We start from the raw sequence: 23,790 nt of genomic DNA on the forward strand, positions 1-23,790 counted from the left end.
CCACAGCTGACGCTCAGTAGCAGCAGTGTACTATCTACAAGATGCACTGCAGAAATTCATCCAAGATCCGCAGACAGCACCTTCCAGACCCACAACCACTTCCATCTAGAAGGACAAGGGCAGCAGATATGTGGGAACACCACGACCTGCAAATTCCCCTCAAAGCCATGCACCATTCTGACTTGGAAATATATCACCATTCTTTCACTGTCACTGTGTCAAAATTCTGGAATTTCCTCTCTAATGGCACTGTAGGTGGACTGCAGCAGTTCAAGAAGGCAGCTCATCACCACCATCTTCTCAAGGGCAAAATGGGTCAAACAATAAATGTTGCCCCAGCCAGCAATGCCCACATTCCACAAATGAATAGAAAATAGTTGAATCAGGACTTGAACGATGTGTGCAATTTCAGTAATTCAATTTTTTCTTAAGAATTGATCAACCCTAAGCCATGGTTGGACAACTCGCCATCTGTATGCAGGCAAAACACAAACATAGAGTGAAATTATTATTTAAAATGATTAACAAAAGTCAAGTTTTAAAGAAATTAGACTTTAGGAGCAACCAAAATAAAACAAGATAAAAACTGAAACCAAATAAAACCAGATGGTTTAATCACACATTATTCCAAGACACTGGAATTTTGCTACAGTTGAACAAGAAGCATTATTAAGCTTTGCTTTGGCCACGTGCAAAAACACTTGAGGGATGTCTTCAAAGAATCCCTGAAGAGATCAAACATCATAGTGTCATACAGCACGGAAACAGACCCTTCAGTACAACTGATCAACTCTGACCAGACATCCCAATCTGACCAGACATCCCACTCTGACCTAGTCCCATTTGCCAGCATTTGGCCCATGTCACTCTAAACTCTTTCTATTCATATACCCACCCAGATGTTACAATTGTACCCACCTCCACCACGTCCTCTGACAGCTCATTCCATACAAGCGCAACCTTCTGTGTGAGAAAATTACCCCTTGGGTCAAGATCCTGGTTTGTGATGAACCAAAATGAAAGTTCATTTCAGAATGCATCAAACATATTGAGACACTTCATCAGGAATGTGCAAAGGTAAAGTTGAGGCAGTGTGCAAAAATCTGCAACAAGTCATCTACCCAATCCTGCAAGCACCAATTGTCACACATAGGAGCCTGCAGTTCATGCACTGGACTGGTCAACCATCTCAGAATCTCTTGAACTAGAGCAGTAGCAAGTCAACCTCAAACCCAAGAACTGTCTAAGAGAAGACAATGGATGGCATTGATTCAATGCTGAAAACACCTGGTCAATGGCCAGATTTAGGAATTATTTTAGCCGTACTTTTTCCAGTAAAAATCATGGAATAATCTTCATCCCAATTATTTAAGAGGAATTTCTAATAAAAAAAAACATGATAACAATTAAATAATAACCTTTATTAATTCTTATACAGCAGCATAACCTTTTAACAAAAAACAGTTTACAATTGGATCTCATTGCCCATACAATCAGAACCAAAAAGGGACTGCAGGACTTTATCTATCAAAAGCAATTGTTCTTATATTTTGATAAAACACAGAGGGCAGTGCAGTGAAATTTCAGAGCCATTTCCCATCTAGGTGCAGAAACAAACCTAGTCCTAAGAGCACCATGGTGTTGGTGTGCAATTCAGCTTTAATGTACTACATTGGAATCCCTCATTAAAAAATGTCTTCAACTTTCCTTTCTAAGCATCCACCCTGTAATATGCCTGCCTAAAGTAACCCCTGAACTTTAATTCAAATTAAATGAACGTTTTCAATTCTAGGAAAATAACAACAAAATCAGATATACTGTTTGATGACAAGGTAGCAGCAATGTGACTTCACCATGGACATATCATTACATTGTCTTTAGTCTATTAATTTAGTTTGTGGGCAGAGAAAATGCTAATAATTTTAAATTATAGGATGTAAATAACACAACTAAGTTAAATTTACTGTCAAACATTTTAATTAATCAGATTATTTGAAATCAATTGATTTTAAATTAAGGATAAAAAAATTAAAGGACAAGAAACAAATCCTGTTCATACTTGGACCAGCAGGTCTCAAAGACCTCCTCTTATAAATTTTACAAGTTAGATCGCCTCAACCTCGGCCCTGTAACATTGCTTCACACAACTTACAATCTAAGATCAGGTGTAGAAAAAAATTCACAAGTAGTTTCGCCTAAATGTTGAAGATTTATGTTGATCCATTTTATCTGGCATAATGTCAGGTCACAAGTGGTAGGAATTAATAAAACTATGCTATTTAAAAGGGAAGACAGTACCTTTGACTGGTCATTCCACAGTTGAAAGCCGTTGGCCATTAGTACTAAGTAATGTGCTCTGGCTGACGAAATCAGCAGCTGCACTGTATTCCTTAAACAGAGATAAATTACTGATTTTTTAATGTTGTTTTGAGGGATTCTGAGGAATGATCATTGCACACAAATGGCAAGTTGCGGAGCTCACTGAGAGTTGGTGAATTTCATGATTAAATCAAATTTATGTAGATTATACTGCCTTACCAGCTATGTTAGAAAAGAGTAAGCAGGATACAGTACCTGCTCTCTCTCTCTCCCTCTCATCCTGTGGGGACCACAGAGTTGGAATGACTTTTCTTTCAGTTATTCTGTCCTTTGTGAGAACTTCAGGCATTCATTAGCCTATTGTCCGTATTGAGGGAGTTGAGAGATCAATACAAAGAATGCGGAACTGGAATACAGATTTACTAATTCATGTTACTGCATATCTTCCCCATGGCCAGTGTTCTGCTCCCTTTGTCACATTAACATTGTATTTTTAAATGCAAATTTCAATCACAAAATTGATGGCACAAGCGTGACTGGTAAAATAAATGCTAAATGCTGTAGGTAAAGGAAAAAAACTGTACACATATGGAACAAAATAGCATTATAAATATCATAAAGCTTTCTAGGAATTGCAGCCCCTTTTCATGCTGTATTATATGACTTTGCAATTATATTAATTCCCCAAGTTCACTTAAGTAGTTTGGTAAATTCTATTGTCCTGGACATTGCCAGATTTTTTTTTTTGCATAATTTACGTCATGAACTGTATGACAGATACAGCTGGCTATTCTTTACCCTAGGTTTTGATAAGGCATCAGGACTGACCTAGAACAAGAGAAAGGAATACAATTGGATTAGGTTGAATAAATTGCAACTTTTAACAAGGATTTCAAAAAAGATAAACTTATTGCTATTTGTACTGATAAAATAGCAGAAATTTAAAGTAATTTTCTCTTCTCTATTTTCTCATAACTTTCTCTCTTTGTTCAATCCAGATTCTTGCCTTCTTTGGGATTCATATAATTACTACATATTGGATGGGAGTGATTCTTCTACTGATTTTACACTGTACATAGGAACAACTCCCTTCTTATATTCTTTGTCATTCTCCAGCAGAATTGGCAGAGATCATCACTAGCCAAGATGGGTTCAAAAAACCTGTTTGTTAGTGCATTGATAAACCAAGAGAGATTACTCTTTTCATCCTCCAGGACTATGGTGATGTTACTTTTAGTAAACCAAGCCATTGGCTCTTCCCTAGCAGATCTCAAATGCCTCCAGCCTGGTGTCAGTAGTTATGGATGAGATTTGGGGTAACTTGAGGTTGAAGAAAATCAGAAAATTTATTTCTTCTTCAGATATTGATAGCATGGGTGATATTACATTTAACACCAGTCACTAGTCCTGATAAAGTGATGTATGTGGTTTGCTGAACCACTTCAGAGGGCAGCAAGCACTGACCCTATTATGGGCTAGGCTGGACATAATAGGGATATCAAAAACCAAAAGTGCTGTGGGTGCTGTAAATCGGAAACAAAAACAGAAATTGTTGGAAAAGCTCAGCAGGTCTGGCAACATCTGTGGAGAGAAATCAGAGTTATGTTTTAAGTCGAGTGATCCTTCCTCAGAACTGGGATAGGAATATCCTTCCCTGAAAGATATTAGTGACAATCTAGTAGTTTTGCTGATAATTTTTCCGCTAATGCAAGCCTGCAGATGATCAGACTTATTGAATTAATTTCTCAGGTTACTATGGTAGAATCTGAATTCACAATGTCTGCGTTGCCAGTCCAATACATTGACATGCTATACCCTTAACCTAAAGGAGAAAAATAAGAATGTGATGCATTTTATCAGATGAAAAGCCAATGCAAAACATAGTACTGGCAATGTAAATTTGGTTGACTCTGATATCAGATTTTTGACAGGACAGCTTGATGGTGTTCTCATTCTCTACCACCACATAGTTGTTTAAATGTTCAATGATCCCCTGTCTTATCATGCAAGGTCTCCAGTGTAGAACATGCAATTCAACATGATGAAAGGGGCAAGTCAAGTCTCTGCACTATTCAGCTTTTGTATTCTTAATTTGGGTTTTGGTTCCTCTGACAGCACACAACATGCTTGTATAGAACTCTTTTATGGAATACTTCTACCCAGCTGCTGACTGACTGTTCAAATCGAGTACTGGAGGGCCATGTAATTTAGCTGTAAAACGCTCTGGGATGTCTTAAAATCGTGAAGGAACTTTTATACAACTGTGCTAAGTAGCACTGCAGCGGGGAAATTAAATCCTTAGTAGCTGCTGTATTATGGCTCAGGAAGCCTATAATCGTGAAGGATTTAAAAGCACTTTTAAGACTCAAAATCCCAATTGTGGAGAGAAAAGGACACTCGCTACTTTACCTTCGACTGTCCAGGACAGTAAGAAACAAGCTGCAGCAAGAGATACATCTGCATTGTGAAACTGAATCTAGGAAGTGTTATACTCTGCAGTAGTGCTACATACAATAAATACAGACCTAATCACTGTCAGAGACTTCAGTACTTCCTTCATCGTCATCCCTTTTAGTTTTCCTTGTATCTGACTCACGACCATCTAACTCATCCTCAGTCTCCTATAAAGAAACAAACAAACAAATTCTGTGATGCTTTCTCTGTTTTCTATCAGTAGATAATAAAGAAAAGCAAGGTTTCCAAGGTAAATAAAGATCATAAGTAATTTGTTTACTATTTCATCATTCGCCCACCCTGGCGCAGTAGGTATCTTCGAACAAGTCAGGAGATTTTCTTCAGAATCTCTAGAATGGGACAAAGTTAGGCAAACACTCCAGTGCCATCTTTTGGATGATTTATTAAGCAGAGACCACATCTTCCCACTTAAGTGGACCCCAGTGACTATTTTGAAGAAAGTAAACAGGAATTATTCCTAGTTCCCTGTCCCATATTTATCACTCATTCACAATTACTGAAAACAAGCTTTTCATCATGTTGTTGTTGTAGTTTGGTTTTATAGATTGGCTTTCATGTTGCCCATATTACAATAGTGACTATACTTCAAAAGTTCTTCTTAGCTGCACAAGACTACTTCTGAAATTGTGAAAGGCACTAGATAAATGCAAGTGTTTCCTTTCTACTGTTCAGGTTGCAAGTTTCATTGACAGATGAATTCACAGCAGTCAGAAAGGCAAAAGACCAAGGCATTGCTTTCCCTAGCCTCCAACTATTGGATATTTTGCTGCCCAGAATGAGTTATGGATCATTGTGCAATGCAAATTCAGGCAAATGCCCAGCACAGCCTTGTGCCAGAAAACAAGGGAAGGAAATGCAGGCTGATTGCTGGTTTCACGTCTTCTGGTTGTTGATGGAAATCAATAACCACAAAAGATGCAAATCACTTAAGAAAGAGAATCCAACCAACCTTGGGTCTTCTCACTTCAAAACCTTTTCTAAAGAAATGTTAGGATACTCCTACATCTGGGCATTACATAGACACTACTTCAGAAAACAGAGATAGGGAGCTGAGAATTATTACTGCAGCTGTGATGTAGAGCATTGGTAAGACCACATCTGGAATACCGGGAACAGCTTCAGTCTTATTATTTGAAAAAGAATATAATTGCATTAGAAACAGTTCCCTTGACTTATTCCTGGGATGTAAGTCCTTACATGAATGACTTACATACTGACTGGTCAAGGTTGCCCATGATTTATATGGCTTAGTATTTTACCACAGGGCACACTTACCTGCAGAGCAACTGGAGAAAGTTAACGTTTAGCATTATTCCAGGAAAGAGCAGGTCATCAAAGTGAATCATTCGCATATTTTAAGGCAACATCTGAATTTTTTTAAGTTGTTCCCTGTTATCTACTGGAAGCCACTGATTGAATTACTATCTGACAGATAGTATATGAATCTAGGAAACGCAAGCATAATTTTGTGTAAGGTCTTCTCCCCATCTGATGATTCAACATTTCCTGTCAATTACACCACAGTGACGTCAACATGGGACCAACCTCCAACTTCCTTAATCTTATTCCCATTAAACTGCTGACCACCCAACCTCCCTCGCCGGTCCTCATGTCAGCTGATATTGTTAACAGTTTTTCCCTTCTGGTCCTGTCCCTCGCTCCTCCCAAATTGTGACATCACCTCTTCCTCAAACAAACAACCAGTGATCCCACTATCCTTGCAAATTGCTATCCCATCTCCGACATCCTCCAAATCTGTGACTACCTTTCTTGGATCTCCCTCTTTGAATCCCTCCAATCATCTTTTTGCCCATGTCTCAGTACTGAAATAACTCTCTCCAAAACCTGTGACTGTGGCAAAGGTCTGGGGCATCACACTTCATCCTTCCTGAGCTGTTTGTTAAGTTATAGTATGTTTAACCACACCTCCTCTGTCTATAATTGTCTGGCTATGTGGCAGCCTCATACCTCCACTCATACCTAATCATTTCCGGAATGGTTTCTCTCTTGCTCACTGACAAACACCAATTCCCAGGCAGGCAATGCCACATTTTAAAGATTCTCATCCTTTTGTTTTCAAATCTCTCTAAGATATATGTGCTGATCTAATTCTAGGTTCTTGAGCATTCTTAATTTTAATTGCTCCACCATTGGTGGTCATGCCTTTAGGTGCCTCAGCGCTAAGCTCTGGAATTCCCTCCCTAAACCCCTCTTCTTCTTTCAGATATACCTTCAACTTTGCATCTTCAACCAAATTTTGTACCATTTGCCTTATTAGTGGTTTGTATAATAAGGTGTCAGATTTCACATTAAGCATGGCTTTGAAGCACCATGTAACATTTTTATTATGGTAAAGGTGTCATATAGATGTAAGCTGTTGTTGCAGTGGGATGTTTCTTGTACAGTCACAGCAAGATATTTTACTGTGATTGATACCACTCCAAGACTTTACCTCCTCTGCATCATCTTCAGGTAACTCTGATTCTTCATCACCCCCACTCTCTTGTTGGGATACCTGGGACAGGATCTCCTCTCCCTGTGTGAAAACAACAGTCAAATAAGCAAACCGCTAAAGTATTCAGTGTGATCGGCAAAGAATGACCAGAAACTGGACCAACCATATATATTCTGGCTACAAGTACAAGACAAAGGCTAGGAATTCTGTGGTGAGCAACTCACCTTCTGATGGTGAAGACTATTTACCAAGCATAAAGCACAAGTCAGGAATGTAATGGAATTCTCTCCATTTACCTAGTGCAACTAGAATAACACTCTAGAAGCTTGATACGATTCAGGATGAAGCAGGCTGCTTTGTTAGCATCATATGCACCACCGTAAATATTTGCTTTTGTCACCATGATGGCTATAGTGTCTACCACCTACAAACTGCACAGCCAGCAACTTATTAAGGACCCTTTGACAACAGCTTCCAGACATGCAACCTCTCCTACTTAGAAGGATAAGGGTAGCAGATGTAGGAGAACACCAGAACCAGAAGTTCCCCACCAAGTGACACCCCAACCTAACTGTGAACTATATTAATGCTTCTTCACTGAAGCTGGATGAAGATCCCAGTATACCCTCCTAATAGCAGGGAGTATACCTGCATCCCATGCACTGCAAATGTTCAAAAAAGGTGCCCCAACCCGGGATGAGCAATAAATGCTGGCCTAGCCAACAATGCTCACATCTTGTGAAAGAATAAAAAAACACTTTACACTGAAATGTTGGTTGACAGCTAAATTGCCCATAGTGTCCAGGGATGTGTTAGTTAAATGGATTAGAAAAGGGAAATGCAGGGTTACAGGGATTGGATGGGGTCTTGGAAGACTCAGTGTGGACGTGTTGGGCCGAATGGCCTGTTTCCACACTGTAGGAATTATATGATGATATGATATGATGATGATAAAGATACACAGAAGTTCTATCAAGTAGTCAGAGATAACTTTCAGTCTGTAACAAGTCACCAGAATATGTACAAAAGCACCAGATGGTAACACATTCCTTGAGTACTCTGAATTCCATTTCTGAAGCACCTCATGAATTCATATTATGACTTCATCTTCATATACCAAGTCATCTAACATCAGGCAGTCACTATATGCCTTTATCTTGCTTTAATAAAATGTTAACTTCACACTGTTGATGAATAGCAATGGCTACCAAAATCAGGCTAATTTAATGTAACACTTAACTATGCACGATAAATCTAACAAATATGGGTTGGGGAGGTGCAGTTTAGTGGGTTAGCAGGGAATGGCAAGTGCTCATCACATATATTACTATAAAGACTGCAAAGAGTACAACAGAAGATGAGATAGATGAGGAATTCCTGATAGGAAATACCACCCAGAGTATGTGTGACATTGTGTGGTTGATTGAGGAATAAATATTGGCCAGGTACTGAGGGCACTTACCCATTCCTTTTCAAAGATGCTGTAGCATATTTTAAGTCCACCTCAGAGGGCACACCAGGCCTTTTGTCTGAACTATGCCACTTCCAATAACACAGCACTCCCTCAGTATCCCAGTGGAATGTCAGCCCAGAACTTGCTGCTTAATTCTGTATCATGGGACTTGAATCTGAAACAGCCATTTACCAACTGAGCCACAGTTGACATGATGATGCTTGAGTTCAACATAATAAGGAAAGATGATGGCATATGCAGAAGGTAATAGTTGTGGCTTAGGAGGAACTAGCCGCCCCAACCTCAAAATATTTGGAGATGTAAATATAGTAATAAAGAGCAAATGCATCACGCCAATTGACATATAACAATTCAGAAATACACAACCGCACTGTGTTGAACCAAAACACAGAAATCTACACTTCTACTGACCTGCAGATCTCTGTTTTTGAGGTTTCCTAGCCAGAATGCCTCTTGGCACTTATTGATAGTCAACATTGCTTTGACTCGATACACAAATATTTCCAACAACTTCTTCAGTGGTGGGACATGATTGGTCAGATTAGTATCCTGGTTGAGCTGCAAATCAAGTCAGAAGGATGGGATGAAATATATTTAGTTGACAGTAAAGTCTAGATTAAAGTAAGACTAGCTGGTCTATAACGTGCCAATTCATATCTTACTCCATTTTTTTGGGGGCATCTTTATTACAGGATACACTTCTGTTTTTGGGTACTAACCTTATAATAACACAGCTCTTCTCATCCATTATTTTGAGGTGGGTTCTTCCCAAACAGGTATTTTATTGGCAGCTAGTTAAATTACAGATTCCAAATAGATTGGATTTTCTGATAAACATTAATTTAATACTAAGAGAACATCATTTAAAAGCAATTGTGACATTAAGATAAAACAATTTGGAAAATCCACAGCTAATGCGACCACAATTCACTTGCAACTAATTCACTGTAATATTGAGACTTCTTGGCACTGTAGCCATCCAATATGGTGATATCAAATGTTTAGTTGCTGGAACATATACATTTTGTTTTATATAGGAATAAAAATGCTTTTGCTTGTTTTGCAAAACCAACTGTGTTAACACTGTCAATATGCATTACTCCACATTTAAAATTGCATTTCTGTAATCTTTTCATTGTCCATAATGTTAACAATTCGGGTTATTCCACAAAGTTATGTCCATCCAGCACCTTAGATGGCATTTTTACAGCAATGTTGCTAGGGCAGCACAGTTGATTCACAAGCTTGTTTCATTATAATGAGCTGAATATCAATCCAAAATGACTGGATGAAGATTTTGTCCTTAATGACTGACAGCATTCCCTGTGAAAAAGGTTTTGATATTCCTAATGCAGAGACAAAGGGCAGTTCTACCAATATCAAGCTATGTTTTTCCATATCTTTCTTACTTATATCAGCTGAATGAGGTCTCAGATCCTCTTAGTTTCTAGTATTGAGGAAACTAATCTGAGATACAAGAATTGTAAAATTAACAGAAATTACATAATCATTAGACAACCTGTCATCAAATTCAAATTTGTAACAAGAAAGCTTGCTGATATGAACTCGCTTCAAACTCCAACAATCCTGTGTGTTACAGTCATACCTTGGTATGTCCACACATATGGTGGAGCTGACGAGTACTCAGCTGTAAGGTCTTCAGCAAACTCTGAACATCCCCCTTTAAGAAAAAATAGGATACTCTCAGTAGACAAACCTAAAAGCAGTTATAATGTAAATAAAGCAAGAGTTCACTCAATGTGAACTTGTAACATCATTCCCCCGCACGCCACCTCTCTCATCACTACAGCAACACTCTTGCATCAAATCAAAATACATACCACGAGTTATTCTGGTCTAAAAGTAAGAAAATTTTTTACATCAGCACAATGAAACAACATAGTCATTTCAGCTGACTTTGGAACAAAGCTGAAATTTGCTTGGAGTCAGGAGCACAGAATTTTACAAATTACTATCTCCACAAATCCAAACTGGGAGAAGAAGTGTCCCGAATAGTCTACTTTGCATTCTGGAGTGGGTAGGTCTTAAACCGAGTCAAGCACAAGTTCCCCAGAAAAAATTGAGGGACTGCTGAGTGCAGAGAAGCTGTGTGAAAAGATCCTCCCCACCAATTGCTGATCCAAAATTTTTTCTGTTTAAAAATGAACAGCCCTCTAGCCCTCAAACTGCCCAACATATGCACCATCCATGTCAACCCATACAACCTCACGTTCTATATTCACATCTAAGAGCCCCTCAGATCCTTCATGCTAACCTATTCATTTCCACCCACCTGCTATGGCACTTCATAGACCCTTATCAACTTGGTGCTAACTCACGCTAAACCATGGTTCCACATTTTTCCATATATCCTGGATGCCAACTTACCTCGTATCCACAAGGACAAGCTTCGGGACCCATGTTGGAGTGATAAAAATAAAGTCCTAAATGTATGTTGATGAATTCACTATTCCCTCTCAGAACTGTTATGGTGCAGAAGGAGGCCATTTGGCTAACTGTGTTTGCACCAGTTCTTCAAAAAGAGAATCATTACCAAGTGCGAATCTTCTCCTTCATCCCAATACCGTTGCATACTATTTCTCCTCAAATAATCATCCAATGCCCTCTTGAATGCCTCAATTGAACCTATCTCCACCATATTTCGAGGCAATGCATGCCATACCCTAAGCACTCGCTGTTTGAAAAAATTGTTTCATTTGCAAATCACTTTGAATGTATACCCTTTCCATCTTGTTTCTTTAATGAGTGGGAACAGCTTTTCCTTATCTATGTATCCTGCTGCTCATGATTTTGAAAACTTCAATTAAATCTCCTCTCAACTTCCTTCTCTTCAAGGAGAACAGTCCCAACTTCTTTGATCTATTCTCTTTACTCAAGTTTCTGCTTGAAAGCAGTTGCACTTTAAAATGTTCAGCTGGCTTTGCAAACCGCGGACATATAATCTTGGTAAATAAAAACCAAAAGAACTGCGGATGCTGGAAATCAGAAACAAGAACAGAAATTGCTGTAAAATCTCAGCGGGTCTGGCAGCACCTGTGGAGAGCAATCAGAGTTAACGTTTCAGGTCCAGTGACCCTTCCTCAGAACCAGTTCTGAGCTTTTCCAGCAATTTCTGGTTTTGTTTATGACATATAATCTTCTCACATTCCACCCCCAACAAAAGTACTGGATGCCCGTTTTAGGAGCAGGACCTCTAGAATTGGTGCTCCAGAGCCATTTTAGCTAAGTTGGAGACCATCTCTGTCATTGCAGAAATTCAGGCCATTGTTCTTCATTTCAGAATGGGTTGTACAAAAGAAGCACTTCAGACAGGTAAACAATATTTGCAAAATTCACTCCAAAGCAGACAGATACAAAATAATTTCAGCTCTTATGGGTCACTGGACCAAAACATTAACTCTGCTTTCTCTCCACAGATGTTGTCAGACCTACTGAGTTTCTCTGGCAATTCCTGTTTTTTGTTTCAAATTTTCAGCACCTGCAGTGCTTTGTTTTATACTAGATACAGAGTAGCATCAGCCAACACCTGGGAGAAAATTTGTTGCCGTGCTCCTAGCTGTGGGAATGGCAGACGAAATAGAAGCTATATAGAAATAAAGCAGAAAGGTGTGACTGAACTACATATTTCCTAAAATCACTTTTTAATGTGATTTACTGATAATTATCAATATCTAAACGACCACAGAAATTCCATTTTGTCTGTATTGATTTTCAGCATATATGCATTAAAAACTGCATGCACAAAGTCCAGGTTCAATCACCAGCATTTCAATAATTCACCTGTTAAAATTTATACGTCAATCTTGCTTTAATAGTAGAACTCTCACATCAAAGCCAAAAATATTCTGGGTTAACATCTCATTCCAGAAATCTGTGTACACAATGGGCCTGTAATGTCTACAGTTCCGAGAACACATTGTGTGTTTTGGCGTTCCCTCTTTTGGACAATGAATTAAACAGAGGTCATACCTGCTTTCTCAGTCCTGTGGGCATGTTCATGGTTTTAAGGTTCCCTCTTTTATAAAGTATTAAACGCCTCTTGGGTGGACGTAAAGGATCCTCTCATACAATTTTGGAAAGGAAAGTGGATGTTCTTCACAATGTTCGGGTCATTATTTATCCTTCAATCAATATCACCAAAGCAGGTTGTATGGTCAATATCTCATTGTTGTTTGCAGGAAGTCACTTCAACAAATTTGGTTGTCATGCTTCCAACAGCATAACAATGACTACATTTCAAACGTACTTCATTGGCTATAAAGCACTTTGAAATGTTTTGAGATCGTGTTAGACCGTATATAATTTGTGTCCTTGTTTTTAACCTCATTTTTTTCTAACTCCTTCAGGAACTAACTAATCTGTTGTAGCTCTGCATCAATTTTCAGTTTGGTCATGGTGGTTTTTGACCCGTTTCAAAACCACACATCATTAGACTATAATTAAATGATCTGAACCAATTGGCTAGATAGTGGCTTTGTTCTCAATTTCATCTTATTTTCTATTAAACTTGTACTTTTTGCTGGAAATTCATACCCTGTGTTTCTTGAAGCTGTAGTCGAGGAGTGGCATGCCTTGCTTAAGAAACGATTCAATGAAAAGGCGTCCATGCTGCATTACAAAAATATAATCATGCATTAGATTAAAATACTATGGCAATACCATCTTTGTACAACTAACTACTATTAAAATTGGGCTGTACACACAAAATCAAAGAGTTTAATTGATCTAATTTATGGCAGTTTGGCATTTCAGTGTACTATGCTAAAGGTAGTAGTTAGGAAAACATTGCAATTTTGTAATTCCCACAATCAAAGTCTTGGTCACACACAGTGAAAGATAGGCAATAATTACGGGCTAGGCATTTATTCCTCTTCGGGTTAAGGGAGCGGGTGATGTCATAGAAAAATCGAACAGAGTCATTGCATTCTACTTTCTTATGCCTTCTAAAAAAGGTTCAAGACTAGTATTGAGACATTACAGAACAGAGAACCTAATTTGCCCGATGGTAAGATTAAGGTATATCATTTTTAGCAGCTATTCTGGAGTTACAGAATTGAAATTCTGGAGGCAGAGGTTAAAGTGGGCATTTTTCTCCTATCAGGATGGGCCTTGCAAAATGACAATTTGTTGCAAATGTGAAACTGCATGCTGAAGAGGGATGAGAGAGAATAATGATAAACGATAACTTCTTAAGTGTTTCATTAAATAAACAGAAATATTTTAGCAATTTTTAAAATCTTATTTTCAACAGAATCATTGGCAGTATTGTCAGTTTTAGAAAGAGATTATACTTCAATTATCAAAGACACAAAATTATAGTTCTGTAAACTGAAGAATATTCCGCTTCTTGTGGATTACCAGAACAATCACAGATATTTCAACGTCACAGATTGTGATCTTGTAATCTGGTTGACACAACAAAACAAAGCAAGCAATCCATGGGTTGCAAACTGATTCTGTTCTGGAGTCTGTTTGCAGGTCAATTTGTACGCAAGTCAGAACACAATACAGGACAATAGAAAGCAGCTGTTCGAAGTATGGGAAATGTTCATATTTCAGGTTTTTAAAATTAAATCATGTATAGGGTTGGGTTCATACATTCATAAATCAGGGAGCTTTGTAGTCGGGAATTTTAAATAAATGTTTGCATTTATGTAGTAATCTTCATGATTTGCAAAGTGCTTTAGAGCCAATGAAGTACTTTTGAAGTGCAGTCACTATTGTAGGAAACTCAAACACCAGTATACGCTTAGCAAAGCCCCACAAACGGTCATCAGACAAAAACCAGATTATGTTTTAGTGATATTGCATGACAAATATTGTTTACTTCAGCAGAGAGAGGTCCCCCTGCTCCTCTTTGAAAAGTGTTGTGGGGGACCTATCACATCCACTTGGGAAGGCAGAATGGCCTCCATTTATTATCCTATCTGAGATCTGCAGCTCTACTGATATTGAACTCTACGAGAGTAACAGCTGAGATTTTCTGTTCAATTCTCTGTGTCAGATTTAACTCCCCAGCCTCTAGACTCAGAAATAACTGCTACATCTAAGCCAAGCTGACACTATTATTCATTTCAGATACTAATTCAAGGTTTCATTTGTCTGTTCTAGCAGATATTAAATATTCAATGACACTTTTCAAGAAAGAGTTGACAACTCTCCCAATATTCCTGGTCAATAAATTTTCTCTCAACTGATACTGAACATATTTGGAAAACATATAGCACTGCACATGCTAGGGATGAAAGGTTGCTGCTTTTGCCCATGAAACAGAGACACTGCACTTCAAGGAATAAAGCCATTGACACAAAACCCTTTGAGATGTTTTCATGATATAATAAGATAGTGTAAGAATGCAATTCTTTTTTCTAAGCCACCATTGTCAAACTAAATCAAATTTATAAGTTGATTACCTTGAGACACACACCCAAGATAGGCCTGCTGTCAAACACCTGCACAGTAAGAAAGTATTAATAAATGTAAAAATAAATTTCTTCAAAGTATGAACAATGTAAACGATAGATATTAAAGCAAGAGTTCACAATTAGAAGCTATATAAACAGACAGCCGTTATCTCACCTGCACTGGTTCAGTGTGGAACACAGTAAACAGGAAAACAGGGGAACTGAAAATCCCAAGACTTTCAGAGTGGCACAGGCAAGGAGGAGTTCAACCAGATACTATTCCGTGAAGTTGGAGAACACTTCCTTAAAAGTTGGTGAAAGTTTGAAGCTCTCTTCCACAACATCAGTTCATGCCATGTAAAATGTGAATGTGAATTTTAAATCAGAAATTGATAAGATTATTGTTAACCAGAGGTATTCAGAGAATCAGAGAAGTGTTACAGTGCAGGAGGAGGCCTTTCGGCGCATCATGTCTGTACAGGCTCATCAAATGAGCATCATTACTTACTGCAAATCTCCTGCTTCATTCTCATATCCTTGCACATTATTTTCATCCAAATAATCATCCAAAGCCCTCTTGAATGCCTCAACTGAACCTGCCTCTGCCACATATCCAGGCAATGAATTCCATACTGCAACTACTCGTTGTGTGAAAAAGATTTTCCTCACCTCGTATTTGCTTCTTTCGCAAATCTCTTTAAATCTATGTCCTTTGGATCTTGATTCTTTTACAACTGGGAACAGTTTCTCCCCATCTACTTTATCCAGATCCCTCATGATTTTGGAAACTTCTATCTAGATTTCCTAAGGATCTCCTTCTCTTCAAGGAGAACAGTTCCAACTTCTTTAATCTATCCTCATCCCTGGAATTATTCTTGTAAACCATGTAAATTCCTTCTGCAATCTCTCCAGTTCATTCGCATCCTTCCTATAATGAGGCGCCCAGAGCTGTACACAATTAGAGATTATGAGGAAAGGGCAGGTAAAAGGAGTTAGGTGGCAGATCAGCCGTGACTTTATCAAATAGCAGAACAGACCAAATGGCCTATTCCTGTTCCTATATTCCTATCAAAAGAATAATGATACGAAAATAAGGGCAATTGCTTACCCTTACTAAAAAAATGTGTTATTTTGTTACCTTTACAAGATTTACGAGGATATGGAAATCTCGCACAGCTACATTCCATCGCAGCAGTTTCTCTATCTGTACCTGAAACCAAATGCAGTTCCAGTTAAAATAGAAATGGCTTAAAAATGTATTGAAACAGTTTGATATTTACCCCCATTTTTGTATAGTTTGGGTGTTACAACATGAGCTCCCCTAATCACAAGCTCTTTCTGGTGAGTGGCCTTCACAATGTTTTTTATATTAATAAAGGCAAAATATTGCAGATACTGAAAATCTGAAACAAACGCAGAGAATGTTGGAGAAGCTCAGCAGGTCTGGCAACATCTATGGATACAGAAACAGAGCTAACATTTCAAGTCCATTATGATTCTTCTCACACTTGTTTCTTTCTCCACAAATGCTGCCAGCATCATTCTCTCTAATTTTCTTTCCAGATACGTGGGCCTCCAAGTCCATGTATAGCAGCAACTTTTGGAACCAGTGGTCAGTGCTGCAATCAGCGTCACCATGCCAATCGCCATCTGTGGAACCTTGCAGTGGCTTTAAGAGGGAATGTCTGCTGCCAAAGTTTCTGAGTTTCTCCAGCATTCTCAGCATTTGTTTACAGTTTTTATACTGTCCCTGAGTCCTGAAATATACTTCTCTTGTCCATAATCTTGTATACCATCCCAAATCTGCAGGTCATATAATTTTATCAATTATCAACATCTGTCTGGTGCATGGAGAGGACGTCTGTCAGTAAAGGGGAGCACATTTCATCTAAAGAGTAAAAAATACATCGAGTAACCATTAAAAAAAGCTTACAAATAAATAAGATTCTCAATATCCCCTCTACCACATATATTGTTAACCACGAACACATCAAACCTTTAAAAGAAAATCTACTCATGTACTTTTATTCAATTTTCCCATTTTTTAAAAAAAATCATTTTTATGGGATGAGGGTATCACTGGACTAGCATTTATTGCCCATCCCTAATTGCTCTGAGGGCAGTTCAAGAGTTAACCATATTGCTGTGGGTCTGGAGTCACTTGTAGGCCAGACCAGGTAAGGACAGCAGTTTCCTTTCCTAAAGGGTATTAGTGAACCAGATGGATTTTTCCAAAAATTGACAATAGATTCATGGTCACCATTAGACTCTTAATTCCAGATTTTTATTGAATTCAAATTCTGCCACCTGCCTTGGTGAGATTTGAACCTGGGTCCCCAGAATGTTATCTGGATCTCTGGATTAATAGTCCAACAATAATATCACTAGGCCATCACCTCCTGGCGCTACTGGTGGCAGGCTTCATTCCATACGGTTAGAAGTGAAGTGGTGCAAAATAGTGGAATGTCAAAAGATAAACATTACCTCAGTTGAATCAGACTGCATGCCAGCTGGAATACCCTTTACAGACTTATCCAATTCACTCATCATTACTCGGTAGAAGATAATGAATGTTTGCCTGTTGAGAGATCAAGCAGTTTATTTCACTATTTTGCCAAGTTTTCCTAACCTCAATCTCCAGCTTCACCTTCATGTCTTTTCACACCAAAGTACGCTTGAAAAGAATGGTAAATTTTCCAATGGTATTTTATACGTGTTTACAGCGACAGTAGCCTTGGGGTGATACCTTCTCGTTTTTGTCACTGAATTTTTGGATCCCAAATGATATTTCTCAGTGAGATTGGGTTTGTCTTATTGGAGTCGCAGGCATAAACTGATTTCCAGCCCTTTGATGGCACAGTTTAATTCAGCTCCAATGAATCCAGATGAAGCACCATTAAAGTGAAACCCTTGGTAAACTTATATTTAAATCCATTGCTATGGCTTACTACCATACATGCTCTTCCACTTTCAAGTCGAGATGGTCTCAAATAATTACCTCTTCATGATCAACTTGACTACTATGATTGGTTGTCAGCTTATGCAATTTAATAACTCAAATTAGTATAAACAGATTGCTAGTCTTCTTCATGTCCCATGCCATTATATCCTCAATCTAGCAGCCTAGCTATTCCTAGGTCATTTCACATTAATCAACAACCCATAGCAAGTCTCCAGGTAACTTATTGCTCAGGAAGATATTGCGCTGGGAAGTGCCAATGAAAATTTCAAGTTCAACCATTCTTCCCTCAAAGCAATGTTGCTTTGTCTGTGATCCACCTTAAAATGTCAGATTTGTATTCCATTTCCTCATTTTCTCCTTAAGCTGTTGACTCATAATGGGCTACAATGTTATCAGCATCTTTGGCTCTTCAGTATTTCAACTTGATGAGACCAATAAATGCTACCCAATTACTTTTTAATTAGTCTGTTCAGACATGTTATAAAACACCTCTGAGGTGGGGGGGTGGGTGAGGAAGACACTTGAACCTGGACTTCTGTCCAAAGGTATGGAAACTATCGCTGTGCAACAAGACTTTAAATATTGGTATCCTGACATTAATACTGTCTTTATTAGAAATGTCCAACAGGTAACACTAGACAGTAATTGAAAAAAAAACACCTTAAACCATCTATATAATTTTGAAAATGGAGACCAATTGTACACTGGGGGGATGCAGAGAGAGGGAGAGAGACAGACAGACAGGCAGAGAAATGGTTTCAGCCGTTGCAACAGCCCCAGGAAGCTTAACCATCTGATTTTAGGTAATGGCTGTCTATAATGTCAAAAGTTTAAAATGGTGGCCGAGGAAGCACTCTGTCCACACCTGGAAAGTGTTGGAAACGTATTTGAGCTCCCATCCTTAGTCGAATTCAACAGTTCGGGTACACCCACACCAGCAATTTCCTCCACAGACTTCAGCACGTCATCTGTATGCTTCAGGTAAATACTGAAAACATGGTTTAAAAATAAAACAAAAACATGTCATCAGATTATAAATGTTCACCCAACATAGCAATATTTCACATCATACGTCAAATTATTTTATTCCCATCCATACATTTGATAGTAAAGCTGGAAAAGCAAGCAACACACCTGTTGTAGACCTGTTAATGCAACCAACTGAAGGCATCTGATGAAGTGCGACATCAAAGGTTACTGAGGAAAGTAGAAACTCATGGTGTACAGGGTAGCATATCAGTATAGATAGAAGATTGGCTGGCAAACAGGAAGCAGAGGGTAGGTATAAATGGGTCTTTTTCAGGTTGACAGAATGTAATGAGTAGTATGCCACATGGATCAGTGTTAGAACTTCAACTGTTTACATTTTATACAAAGGACTTAGATGAAGGGACCAAATTTATGGTTGCCAAATTTATTGATGACATAAAGATAGATAAGAAAGTAAGCCATCAAGTTTTAACATAAGGACTCTACAAAAAGATGTCGACAGGGGAAGTAAGTGAGCAAAGACCTGGAAAATGAAACTAAATATGAGAAAATGTATGATTTTCCATTTTGGCAGGATGAATAGAAAATATAATCATTTTACCTAAATTGTGAGATTTCAAAAGCTTTGGCATACAAAGGGTTCTGATTGTCCTCTTGCATGAATCACAAAAGTATAGTTTGTAGCTACAGTAAGTAATTAGGAAAGTAAATATGTTACCAATTATTGTGAGGGGAACTGAATACCAGATAGGGAGGTTATGCTTCAGTTATACAGGTCACTCGTGAGACAACGTCTGGAGTACTGTGCATAGTATTGGTCAACTGTGTAAGAATGTTGTGATAGTTGAAAACCAGGACGTTGTGGTTTGGAAAGGAATTTGCAGGTGGTGAGAATCCCACAAATCTGTTGTCCTTGTTCTTTTCAGTGGCTGAGGGTGTGTGATTGGAAGGTACTAAGGAGCCTTGGTGAGTTGCTGCAGTGCATCTTGTGGATTGTTCATAGTATTGTAATTGTGCTTTGGTGGTGAAGAGAATGAATGTTTAAGGTAGTAGATGCGGTTTCAATCATGTTGGCTGTTTATTCTGGATGGTGTCAAGCTTTGGATGCCACTGGTGTTTCACTTATCAAGGTAATGTATTCCATCACATTTCTGACTTGTGGACAGATTTTGGAGAGTCTGGAGGTAAGTTATTTACCACAAAATTTCCAACATTTACTTGCTCTTATCTCCACAATATTTACGTGGTTGGTCCAATTAAGATTCTGGTCAACCCCCAAAACACTGAAAATGATGAACTCAGTCATAGTAATACTGTCAGATGTCAAGAGGAGATGGCAGGATTCTCTCCTGTTGTGAGTAGTCATTGCCGGACACTTATGTGATGCAAATGTTACAACTTTTCAAGGCTAACCTGACCATTGTCTAGATCTTGCTGTAGTTGGACATGGACTGCTTCAGCATCTCAGCTGTCTGAAATGATACTATACATTCCGCAATCATCAGCAAACATCAAAATTTATGGCTTTATGATGGAGGGAAGGTCACTAATTTACTTACCATAGGAGTGTTTCAAGAGCTTCATTGTATTTATTGCCTTTCTCTTTTTCCCCACTGGGCAAAACCCAAGATTGGCACAAGAAGCCTCGTGTAATTGATGCTGAAAGGAGAGTAATCGTTATTTAAGCAGTCACATCAACAAAACAAAATTATCCTTGTCACATACATCATAGAGTTTAAAAAGTAATCATATAGATATAAGGAAACAAAGGCAAGTTCTGATCAGAAGAGACTTCAAAGTACGTTAAGAAGTGTATGTTATGTAAACCACATTGTTAATGTGTATTTAAAACACTATCAGCCTCAAAAACTGCAGGATATACAACAGTCACACAAGAGGAACACAGTTTAGAAGATGAAGAAATGAGAGCATTTTGGCGGTAGTGATCATAACTCTGTTTCTTTCACGATAGTCATGGATAAGGACAGGTACATACGGCAGGGTAAAGTTTATAATTGGGGGAAGGGTAATTACAATTCCATTAGGCAAGAACTGGGTAACATAAATTGGGAACAGATGCTGTCAAGGAAGAGCACCACAGAAATGTGGAGATTGTTTAAGGTATGCATACTGCATGTGCTCGATATGTTTGTCCCTAGCAGGCAGAGAAGATGCAGTCGAGTGAGGGAGCCATGGTTCTCAAAAGAGGTCGAACAACTGGTTAAGAGGAAGAAGGAGGCTTATGTAAGGTTTGGGAAAAGAGGAACAGAAAAGGCTCTAGAGGGATACAAGTTAGCCAGGAAGGAGCTGAAGAAAGAGCTTAGTAGAGCTATAAGGGGGCATGAGAAAACGTTGGCAGATAGGATCAAGGAAAACTTCAAGGCTTTTTATACGTATGTGCAGAACAAGAGAATGACCAGAGAAAGGGTAGGGCCGATCAAGGATTGTAAAAGGAATTTGTGCACAGAGCCTAAAGAGATAGGAGAGGTCCTTAATGAATACTTTTCTTCAGTATTCACAACTGAGAGGGACCTAGTTGTAGAGGAGGACGTTGTGAAACAGGCAGGTAGGCTACAGGAGGTTGATGTTAGTAAAGAAGATGTGCTAGGAACTCTGAGGAAGTTGAAGATAGATAAATCCCCCAGGCCTGATGAGATTTATCCGAGGATTCTATGGGAAGCAAGGGACGAGATCACAGGGCCTTTGGCGATGATCTTTTTGTCCTCACTGTCCACGGGTATAGTGCTGACAGATTGGAAAGAAGCAAACGTCATTCCCTTGTTCAAAAAAGGGAACAGGGATAACCCCGGAAATTACACACCAGTTAGTCTTACGTCAGTGGTCGGCAAATTATTGGAAAGGGCTCTGAGAGATAGGATTTATGATCACTTGGAAAGGCACAGTTTGATTCGTGTAGTCAGCATGGATTTGTGAGGGGTAGATCATGCCTCACAAACCTTATTGAATTCTTTGAAGAGGTGACCAAACACGTGGATGAAGGTGGAGCAGTGCATGTGGTATACATGGATTTAAGTAAGGTGTTTGATAAGGTTCCCCATGGTAGGCTCATGCAGAAGGTAAGGAGGCATGGTATAGTGGGAAATGTGGCAGATTGGATTTAGAATTGGCTGACCCTTAGAAGACAAAGGGTGATAGTGGATGGAAAATATTCAACATGGTGCTCAGTTACGAGTGGTGTACCACAAGGATCTGTTCTGGGTCCTCTTCTATTTGTGATTTTTATAAATGATTTGGATGAAGGAGTGGAAGGGTGGATTAGTAAGTTCGCGGACGATACGAAGGTGGGTCACGTTGTGGACAGTGCGGAGGGCTGTTCTAGGTTACAAAGGGACATTGATAGGATGCACAGCTGGGCTGAGAAGTGGCAGATGGAGTTTAACCCTGAAAAGTGTGAGGTGATTCATTCTGGAAGGACAAACTTGAAAGCAGAATACAGGGTTAACGGAAAGATTCTTGGCAGTGTGGAGGAGCAGAGGGATCTTGGGGTTCATGTTCACAGTTCCCTTAAAGCTGCCACCCAGGTGGATAGAGTTGTTAAGAAGGCGTATGGTGTGTTAGCTTTCATTAATAGAGGGACTGAGTTCAAGAGCCGTGAAGTTATGCTCCACCTATACAAAAGCCTGATTCGGCCACATCTGGAGTATTGTGTCCAGTTCTGGTCACCTCATTACAGGAAAGATGTGGAAGCATTGGAAAAGGTGCAGAGGAGATTTACCAGATGTTGCCTGGAATGGAGGGAAGGTCTTACGAGGAAAGGTTGAGAGAGCTAGGACTTTTCTCTTTAGAACGACAAAGGATGAGAGGTGACTTGATAGAGGTGTACAAAATGATCAGAGGTATAGATAGAGTAGACAGCCAAAGACTTTTTCCTAGGGTGGAGGTAGCTTTTACGAGGGTGCATAGTTTTAAAGTGAGTGAAGGTAGATATCGGGGAGACGTCAGAGGTAGGTTCTTTACTCAGAGAGTGGTAGGGGCGTGGAATGCATTGCCGGAGAGGGTGGTGGAGTCGGCCTCATTAGGGACATTTAAGCGGCTATTAGATAGGCATATGGATGATAGTATAAGGTAGCGGTGGAGGTTAGATAGACCTTAGGTTTCGGGTAAAAGTTCGGCACAACATCGTGGGCCGAAGGGCCTGTACTGTTCTATGTTCTATGTTGTGCATTAATGCTTTGTCCCTGCAAACTGCTTCAAACCCTCAAGATTTCTGTACACTACCAATTCAGGCTTCTTGCGCATCCCTGATTTTAATTGTTCATCAATTGACATTGAGACTGTTTCTGCTTTCTAGGCACTAAACTCCAGAATTCCATCTGTAAACTCATCCATCTCTATTTTCCTGCAAGGGCCTCCTTAAAGCATGATTATTCTGGTGATCTGTCCAAATGCTCCCTCGTGTGGCTTGTGTTAAATTTTGTTAAATAACACTCCAGTGATTAACCTTGGGATGTTTGATTATGTTAAATTTAATTCACTGCTACTGAACTGAGAAATGTTTACATTGCCTATTGCATTATCCCACCAATAACCACGAGAATGTCAAATGGTGGGTTAGTTAATCAGCCATCTGAATGGATTCATAATTTCATAGCAGCATTCGCAGCAAGACTTAACTTCCTGAACTATGAGCTCTGGCTTGAAGCAGGCAAATAGGGTCCTTCTTCCATTG

The 23,790-nt window shown here is 39.0% G+C and overlaps 1 protein-coding gene across 1 annotated transcript; it reads right to left on the reverse strand.

The window, feature by feature from the left end:
- Positions 1-1,400: 1,400 nt before the first annotated feature.
- On the reverse strand, positions 1,401-20,759 carry LOC125488402 (Fanconi anemia group D2 protein-like; the record flags this gene model as incomplete). Its single annotated transcript, XM_048621471.1, has 11 exons — positions 1,401-3,147; positions 4,845-4,940; positions 7,247-7,330; positions 9,135-9,281; positions 10,330-10,404; positions 13,278-13,352; positions 15,158-15,196; positions 16,287-16,358; positions 17,633-17,726; positions 18,976-19,098; positions 20,660-20,759. Coding segments are annotated over 10 exons (905 nt in total), but the record flags the coding sequence as incomplete, so codon positions are not given.
- Positions 20,760-23,790: the final 3,031 nt, after the last annotated feature.

The sequence above is a fragment of the Rhincodon typus genome, unplaced genomic scaffold, assembly GCF_021869965.1.
Source record: "Rhincodon typus isolate 14 unplaced genomic scaffold, sRhiTyp1.1 hic_rhity00000689, whole genome shotgun sequence".
Taxonomy (NCBI): Eukaryota; Metazoa; Chordata; class Chondrichthyes; order Orectolobiformes; family Rhincodontidae; genus Rhincodon; species Rhincodon typus.